The following is a 9,715-nucleotide window of genomic DNA, read 5'->3' on the forward strand; positions in this document are numbered from 1 at the left end:
TCTCCAAGTTAAACTTTGTCTACTATGATTTCAGTTTACATGCATTTAATGTTTTTGGAGTTAATGAATGATTAATGAATGCTCATTTAAAATGTAAAAATGATCTCTTATACTAATTCACTCCCACTCTTAGTATAAATATAAGTTCAACATAGTGGAACCAACATGAATAATGACCACATTCATTAATGAGTACCACCTAACTAGTACGCCTTATTCAATAAGTTTGACCCTTAACATTAATTAACCACACATCAACTATGCCACTATACATTAATTCACTATTGCCTTAACAACCAAAGTACCCAAAACTAGCGTGGTTAACATAAAACCCTATCATCAACTATTTCAACTTAACTATCAATCATTATTTGACATTAACGAAGGGTGTGTATACCCTTCTAGCCTTATCACAACAAGCCAACATGTCACTTGTGAGAACATGGAGTTTACCCTCTATTATTTGATATTAACCAAAGGTGAAAATTGAACTTGGGTGGGGACCACCCTAACTACGAACATTGGACTATAATTTTTTAATATTAAGATAATATGCATTTCCTCCTAAAAGATTAAGTAAATGTCACTTTTGGGAATTTAAAGTGAGTAAAAACCATTTTAACTATCAACAATAAACTATAATTTTTTAATATTATGATAATATGTGTTTTTTCATAAAAGATTACGAACAAATTCAAATTTAAATAAAACATAATTTTTTTTAATATTAAAATAATATGTATTTACTCCTAAAAAAGTCATACAAATTCAAATTCAAATAGAAGCAAAAAATATACTGCAATTTTAACAATTAAATCGATGCTTGATCTCTTGTAGTGTATGACCAACAAAAAGGTGTTGCCATGAACTTAAATTTTTATTATTATCATAAACGTAACTATATAATTTAATATAGATTTCAATTATCACTTTCAACTTTAGGTTAAAGCTTTAAACATTAAAAAAAACTGAACTGGACTTGGGAGAACATAATTCCTCTCCAAGACTGGCTGATCCCTGAGAGTATATTGAACTAAATTTCCAATTCAAAATTCAGTTTTATTTCAAATCTAGATCTTAGTAGTACACAACACTTCTGTGGAGCTATGGAACATGATGAATACCCTTCTGGACATTCTTGAATCCATTCCCAAAAAAGCTCGACATCGAAAGCCATCTACAGAATACTGCCTTTTCAGCGAAATTTTGTTATTACTTCAATGAATATCCGGTCTAAAAGACCTCTTATTCTGGTCTCAACAGAGAAAGAAGACCTTAACATAATAATATGGACGAACATGGACATTTGTTGCAGATAATATTACAGAGGAGAGAGAGTTGTTAAGCTGGAGAGTAGATCCAGAATTGGTTGGTGAAGACCGATGTGTAAGTTGCCCCTTTTGGTGCGGAATCCTCTGCTTTGGGTGGAAGCCCTCCTCTGCAACCGATCATCTGAAAATAATTGTAAGGTCCCAACAGCGTTCTGCAAATCAAGCCAAATGATACATTATTTGTCTGTAAGATATAAAACATTGTGCCCACAATTTAGATATGCCAGACCAGACAAGCGGAACATGTACAGGGGAAACCATACACATTTTGTAATGTTCAGATTCTACATACTACTTCTCACTGGCCTAAAAACATCAAATGTACAGTAAATTAATGGATTGACGAGGGTTTATGTACAGTAAATTAATGGAATGATGAGGGTTTGGGAGAAAGAAGGCATACGTGTTTCCGCTACTGCTAGTAACATTGAATAGAGACCAGGGTATAGAATCTGGGTCTACTTGAGTGGAATGACCTTCGATCTTTGCAGTGACTGACCAGGCATAAGGATTTATGGTCTCCAGGCAGAAGTTCCCACCATTTCCATCTGGTGTTCGTTTCACATAATAGGTTCCTAAGTAGTTCCCACCAGGAACATTGAAGAGCTTCCCATGGAAATCAGTTCTGCGCCAGGCAGTGCCATTGTAGGTGTACACTGCAACTCCCTTGCAGAAGAACCCCATGACCATCCGGCTGTTGGAGGGAACCGCAACTGAAGATGGCACCGTGGGAGGTAGGAAATCTTGTGTGTAGAACCAGAATTCGGCTTGGAAGGGAACCACTACGTCCTTGGTAGCCTTACCAGTGCACTTTTTGTTGCTGGGAGGAAGCCCTCCCTTGGTAAATAGGCGTTGAATATAAGAGATCTGAGCTGCAACTGCGTAGGAGTTCTGATGGTAAGATGCTTGTGCCAATACCTGAGGAATGCCTGAATAATCTGACGGTTCGGAAGCGATTCCTTGACCTGTGACCAGAGTTTAGAAAACGATTATTTAGAAGTACTCATTAATCTCTTTCAATTTCCAAAGAACTTCAGAGTATGCCTAGCTCAATGTTTGATCAAAACTTGAGCGTTCCATAGATTAATAAATCAGTTAGATAAAGTAAAATTGTATTTCATTCTTGCTCAAAAGGATTATGAATCTATAACTTGTCAAAATAATATTTGCATAAGGTTGAAGAGTTCAGAAATATTTATAACAAGATTTTAAGGTGCAAATCCCATATATCTTATGTAAACAATATGTTAACACCAAAGACAGAATTAAACGACACAATATGAGTGTTTGTAGCATTATTGAATTAGCACAGCTTTTAAATTGCGGGAAATGTCCACAGCCATCATAGCCATCAAAATATTTATGTGTCAGAATTTGTTATCTCAGTGGGGGAACCCCAAATTGAGTAACCCTTTGATTTTATCCATTGAATCATGTATACATTAAAAATATGAATCATGTATACATTAAAAATATTCTCAAATTATTAATCTGAAAACCATATGTATACATTAAAAATATTCTCAAATTATTAATCTGAAAACCATATGTATACATTAAAAATATTCTCAAATTATTAATCTGAAAACCATATTCCTGAATATAAAATATGGAAATTTTCCAAACCCTATTCCTAAATAAACCAGAGATATAAGGCCTATAAAAACCCTATTTCCTAAATAGACTGGAGGCATATAAGGCCTATAAATATAATTAAATTGAAGGCCAGACCAGGCTTATCGGTATAAGGCCTATAAAAACCCTATTTCCTAAATAGACTGGAGGCATATAAGGCCTATAAATATAATTAAATTGAAGGCCAGACCAGGCCTATCGGTATAGTTAAATTAAATACATTTGGCTGATACTCAGTTTGAAGTCTCGTTACATTAATTTCTAGAAGGGTGTTATATTATTATTTAATGAAATTTAAGTAGAATTGAGTGATACACAACCAATTCCGACCTCTAATCAATTTTATTTTCTAGATACACGGCCAATTCAGCTTGAGGTCTGCAGTAGAATAGTTTAAAGGCTGAACTCTTATCAGGCAATTCAGAAGTTGATGTCTCATCACCTAGAAGCAGAAAATTAGAAATTCCTCTCATTAGGTAGATTTGCTTGATACAAAGCAAATTCAGGTTGACCTGTCATCTGATACATTTGTTAGATACCCAGCCAATTCAGGTTTAAGTTTTATCACCTAGGAATATAAATACCTCTCATCAAGTAGATTTGCCTGATGCAAAGGTTGAGCTCTTATCAGGTTATTGAGGTTCAGAAGTAGAAATTGAAAGGTTGATATTATTATGATATTATTTGCTTGCTACACCAGATAATTCAGGCTGACCTTTCATCAGGTGGATTTGTCTGATACACAGCCAATTCAGGTTAAGCTCTTACCAGGTAATTCAGGTTGAGGTATCATCACCTAGCAGTAGAAATAGAAAGGTGATATCATTAAAAATATTTGCTTGATAACAGACAATTCAGGTTGAACTCTCATTGGGTAGAGTTGTCGAAGACACACCCAATTCTCATTGGGTAGAGTTGTCTAAGACACACCCAATTCAGGTTGATATCTTATCAGATATTTGCTTGACAAATAGACAATTCAGGTTGGCCTCTTATCAGATAAGGCTAGTCAGGTTGACGTATCATCACCTAGCAGTATCTAAATAGAAGAGTTTACCTCTGATAGGATTGGGGGAATTCAGGTTGAGCTCTCATCAGGTACATTTACTTGATCCAGAGCCAACTCAGGTCGAAAGGGGGTAATTTCATTGGTTATTTTGGGATTTTGTTGGGAGGGAGCAATGTGGGATAACTTGTCATGAAAGAAAAAGAAGTTTTTAAAATTTAAAAAACTATTTCAATATGCTGGAGCAGCGAACAGCACAATGAATGTGGGAGAATTAAAAAAAGGTTATGGTTTAAAATTTATTTTAATAAGTTTATTACAATTTAATGGTTAAAATAATTCTAAAATTATTTCAATAAATTTAATATGAATTATAAATAGTTTCGTATTTTAAATTAAAGTAGCTATTTTTTTTTCAATATTATAATATAGAAAGAAAGAAAATTAGAAAATTATTTTAATGTCTATTAAATTAAAAATAGTTTATTAGAGAAATTGCTTCTTCATTTGTTTAATATATTCTGTTCCTTTCCTATAAATTTCAAAAGAAAAATCTGTTAAATTCATACAACAATCAATCAACTCAACTAATTAAGAAAACCCATAAAAAAGACTTATCAATTAGTAAAAAAGTTTTTGCGTTAAATTGTAAATTATTTTTAAGCAACAAACATTATCAATACAATCAAAATCTGTACTATATTATGATCTCTATACAAATATTGATTAAGTTTATTCTGATAGTAGATTTGGGAGATATTTCAAAATTTATAATAATTGTAAATTCTAAAAATATCTCAAAATGTGATTGAAATGCTGCGATATCAAAGGATTGAACTGTTGTGAATTCCAAACTCTTCCCAAAACAAAATGAAATAACGATCTCCCCGGTTAATTAACAGAGGATAAAGATAAAGTACCCGCCACAACGCTGATTGATTTCCCGGATTCAGCCATTTCGTTACCGCCGTTGTCAAGATACCACATGCCTAAGAAGTCTGGATTGCCTGGACGATACACTAGAGAGTACCTCCCAAAACTCTGCGCGTTATCCGAAATGTTGACAAGAGTTGCAGTGGCTTTAACGGGAATCCACTGGAGGTTCTGGCACGTATAGACATACTTTCCATTGTAGGCCTTTGTTTTCAGTTTCAGGCTACAGAAACAAAACCCACCATTACAGATTAGATAAAAGATCTGAATACTTGTTTGGCTGTGTTTTGAAATTGCTTGCTTTCATCGGAACAAAATAAAATAATTTTTTTCCTACATCAGAGAGGATTATGATTATGATGATGATGGTGGTTAAAGGCTATTAAAATTAATAAGATTAGAATTATGATGATGGTTATCTGTTACTAAAATCAATATGATCAGAATTAAAATTATGATGATAATGGTTAAGTTCACTAAAACTAATATTGTCTTTTACTTGGATTAGATTATAATGATGGTGGTTAACCACCACTAAAACTTATATCATTACAAATATGATAATGATAATTAACTGCCACTAACACCAATATAATCCTCACTTTAATCTTAGTAAAATATAAGTACCTGTTACCATCTGGTGGTGTCAAAGCTGGAGTTCTCCATCCATGACCAATCTGAGGCTGCAGAAGCATCAACAGAGTAGAAACCAACAATGTCCATATGATTGCCATGGTATTAATTGAAATGCATATAACACCTTCAGTATCAGAGGAAATAAGGCTTGGCAGAAACAATGAATGAATCCTCTATTTATGTTGTCCTTGACAATGCAATTGCAGGGCAGCCGCCTTTATCTAGAGATGAGAGATTGATTATGGAAGCAGCCACCACACAGTCTGGTTGCTTTAAACATGGAAAAAGGCCCCCAAGTTTATCAATGCACAACGTGCTATACACTAATGCAAGTGATGTGCCGATAGTGTCCGTCATAATCCTCTCAAAATTGTTCAAAATATTGTAATCCCTAGGCATCGGCAGTGCAGGTGCATTGGTATTCGCCTATTCTTCACGCGGACTGTTCCTTACTTTTATCAAAAACCCCATGGTTTCAGGGGAAGCTACGTGGGTGGATATCCCACGCAAATAATCGTGGCCACCATGAGACCTAGTGCGGACAAATATATTATGGAGACGTGCATAAGTGTAAGCAAAAATATGGGTGCAGTGCAGTTGAAGTCGTCGGCGCATCCTCACTGTTAGCTGCTTTCGCCAATCTCGGCGAGCATCGTGGTAGCAAGCTATACAGATGGACAAGAACCTTATTGATCTGTTAGGATTTCAAAAGGTTGGACCTGTAAAAGTGGTTGACATCATGTTTCAAAAAATATATTTGTTCTACTTTGGAACATGGCACTATTTCCAAGGGCAATTATCAAATTGTTTTTTCAGGCCATTTAGTTCAACAATAACCGAGAAATTCTAGAATTGGGTCATGTTTGAAGGAGGTGGTTCAACCATAATTGTGAAATTCTAGAATGGGGTCATGTTTTAAGGGGGCAAAAACCAATGATTTCGCATTCTTGTTTTCTGATGGGCCAAATGAGAAGTCTATACCAATTTTTCCTTTGGACATAATCTGAAATTTCAAGACCAATTGAGTTATCGTGGTATAGAAAAAGGCTCAATCGTTATGAGGTTTTCTTCGTGGAAATATGAATATGAGTTTTTTCATGTAAACATGAATATTGTGAGGTTATTGATTTCTACTCTCTTAAAGTATTACCTATCAAAAGAAACATTCTATATAGGAAGTTTCTATATTGTTTGGTGTATTGTTAAAATAAAAATAATAGTTAATAATAAAAGTTAAGAACAATAAATTTTCAAGAAGTATATTTTAAAAATAAAATGTGAAATGAATATATAATTTTAAATTAGAATTGAAATTTTAAATATATTATTCAAAAAATGATATATTTTTAAATAGTTTTTAAAACTTAATAAAATATTTAATGTTAAAAATCACCCGATAGGGGTGGAGAAAGGTAAATTGCACAAGGTTATGATGGGGTGCAGTACATGGCAGCATACGCCTCACCTCAGGGTAATCATATTAAGGTCTGTAGCGACGACATGCGAAGGAGATCGAAAACCAAGACAAGGAACCGGGAGAATTATGGAAATGACAGGGGAGAAGAACGACGGCGATCAGTTGGTGAAGCAAAGGGTAGGTGGCGGCATATCTATAAGAGCAGGGGAAGATAGCAAGACAGACAAGGCGAAGACTGGAAAGGTGGCGCAGAGTGAAGCAGTTTGGCAGAGAGACCTTGGGTATCGGCTCAGAAGAAGGCAAGAAGTTATGGTGGAGGGAGGTAGGAAGGAAAGGTTGTACAGGGATGGAGAGGTGAGGAACATACGGAGGGAGCAGGAGCGAACGGAGGAAGAAGAAGGAAATTGCAGGGAAGGGGAAATGGAGACCGGGAAGGAAGAGTGCATGGCGAAGGTGACTTTCGAGGTGGGGCAGAGTAGCAGGGGGAGCAATAGGGGCAGACCGTCCAGAAGAGGAAAGGGCAGAAGGCGCAGGGGGCGAGGGAGAATGAGGCAAGCGGACCGTTACGAAATTGAGACACTGGTTTCTAACCAACAGAAAAGAGGACGTAGTTCCACTGAGCAGATTGCTGAGGAAGCAGAGAGAACTTACACCAAAGGAACCAACGAGGAGATTAGAAAGATTATAGATGCTCTAGAAGATAAAGTCCTGGAGGAGGTTTCTGATCCAGAAATGGAGGAATGGAGCATTCTCCTTACGAACCCTGGGAATATAAGAGGGCGCCTTTTGCTATATAAGCAAGAATTGCACATGTACTGGGTGGTGAAACACCTGTTAGCTAAAGCCATGGAGCAGGTCGTCGAAGAGATGACGGAGATAGCTCAAGGTCTACCGAATTTGAAGAGGGAGATGAACAATCTGCAGCTCATGATCCAGAAACAGGACAACGGAATGGAGGAAATCCGCGGCATGCTGAAGAAGATAACCACTGCACAGCATGAGGAGGAAATCAAGCAAGAATTCATGGTAGATTAACTGTTTTTCTATGTTCTCATTTGATTTCTCTTCTAGGCATAAGAGAATTAGCTTTTGTGAGCAAGTCTTTTGAACTATAATAGCTGATAGGTATATAGATACAGTAAGTAGATAGGGTGTTGCCCTAGTTTTAAACATTTTGATGCACCAGCTAAGTTGACAAGTTGATAACCCCAGACTCTTGGTGACCAACAGACCCGGTTTCCCTTCGGGGCGGGTTGAGGTGACCAGCGATTGTATATTTTTGTGGTTGTATATAACAGAAAAGAACACACCGTAGCTTACAAAAAAAATATATTTAATGTTAAAAATTAAATTTTTGGTTTTTCAATTGATTCAATCTGAAATGCATTTATAATTTAGTATATTTAGTTAATAAATTATGAATCATATTTTCTGGACTAATATATTAGTTTAAAGATTGTGAAAATTTTGAAGCAAGTGCACTTATCAGTAAATTTATGAAATACTTATTGAAGAATAACATGCTTTAAATAATTTATAACAGTCACTCCTCAACCACTTTCATCTAAAAGCATTTTATGTTAAATTTTAATGTCCCAAATGTCTAAAAGATAACAAAAAAAAAATCTTAGTTGTAATTTCATAATTTTACAAAAATAAAAGTAAATATCACTTTATTTCTTATTACATAGTTAACATGAAAAATGAGCCACTAAAGTCATATCTAAAAGTTACAAATATCAACTCACTTATAATTTAGATAAATGTATTTTTATTGTGTTCTATTTTTTCTCTAGTTGATATCACTACCTTTTCCATACCATTAAATAGTTTTTGTTCGTATCCATCCATACAAAAAGCTTTGCGTATAGGCTTCACTTGTCATAAAGACATTAAAAACATTTTTTTTTTTAACTTTTACTTGATTAGCATTTCCCTTTAAATTTCTATATTATATAGTGTATAGTTAAAATGGAAATAATAACTAATAATAAAATTTAACAATAATAAAAAATTTTAAGAGTTAAATTATAAAAATTAGACATGATATGAATGTATAATTTAAATTAGAATTGAAATTTTAAATATATTATTTAAAATTTGATATATTTTAAAATATTTTTTAAAAGTTTAATATAATATTCAATTTAATACCAAAAATTAAATTTTAGATGTACAAATTAATTCAACATGAAATCCACTTTTAATTCATTACATTTAATTAATAAAATATGAATCACATGGGTTGGGTTTATACAATCATTCAAAGATGGCCAAAATTTTGAAACAAGTGCACTTAAGTAAATTTATGAAAGACATATTGAAGACGAACCTGCTTTAAAAAATTGTGTACATTCTCCGCTCTCAACAAGTTTCATGTAAAGACTTCCCTTATGTTAAATTTTAATGTCCCACACATTTAAAAAATAATAAAAATAAATCTTAGCCACAATCTCATAATTTTATACAAATAAAAATAAATAGCATTTCGTTTTTTATTACATAATTAAGCATTTTGTTTTTTATTACATAATTAACATGAAAAATAAATCACGACAACCATACCTAAAAGTATAATTTAGATGAATGTAAATTCATTAGGCTCTTTTTGTTTTTTCTAATTGATATCTACCCTTTCCATACTATTAAATAGGTTTTGTTCATATCTATCGATGCAAAAAAGCTTTGTGAAACCATTAACTAGATTAAGCATCTTTATTACAACTTTTATTTGGTTATTTCTCCCATTTTTATTTT

General features: G+C 33.8%; 1 protein-coding gene across 1 annotated transcript; it reads right to left on the reverse strand.

Moving 5' to 3' along the window:
* Positions 1-1,038: 1,038 nt before the first annotated feature.
* On the reverse strand, positions 1,039-6,123 carry LOC149180626 (uncharacterized). Its single transcript, XM_089418206.1, has 4 exons — positions 5,533-6,123; positions 4,893-5,128; positions 1,735-2,296; positions 1,039-1,483 (listed from the first exon to the last, which is right to left on the reverse strand). The coding sequence occupies exons 1-4, from the start codon at positions 5,637-5,639 to the stop codon at positions 1,342-1,344; spliced, it is 1,047 nt and encodes a 348-aa protein (XP_089274332.1). The 5' UTR covers positions 5,640-6,123; the 3' UTR covers positions 1,039-1,341.
* Positions 6,124-9,715: the final 3,592 nt, after the last annotated feature.

Source organism: Pinus tabuliformis, chromosome 3_2 (genome assembly GCF_031772625.1).
Source record: "Pinus tabuliformis cultivar Carrire ecotype Pingquan chromosome 3_2, CPIR1, whole genome shotgun sequence".
NCBI classification, from domain to species: Eukaryota; Viridiplantae; Streptophyta; class Pinopsida; order Pinales; family Pinaceae; genus Pinus; species Pinus tabuliformis.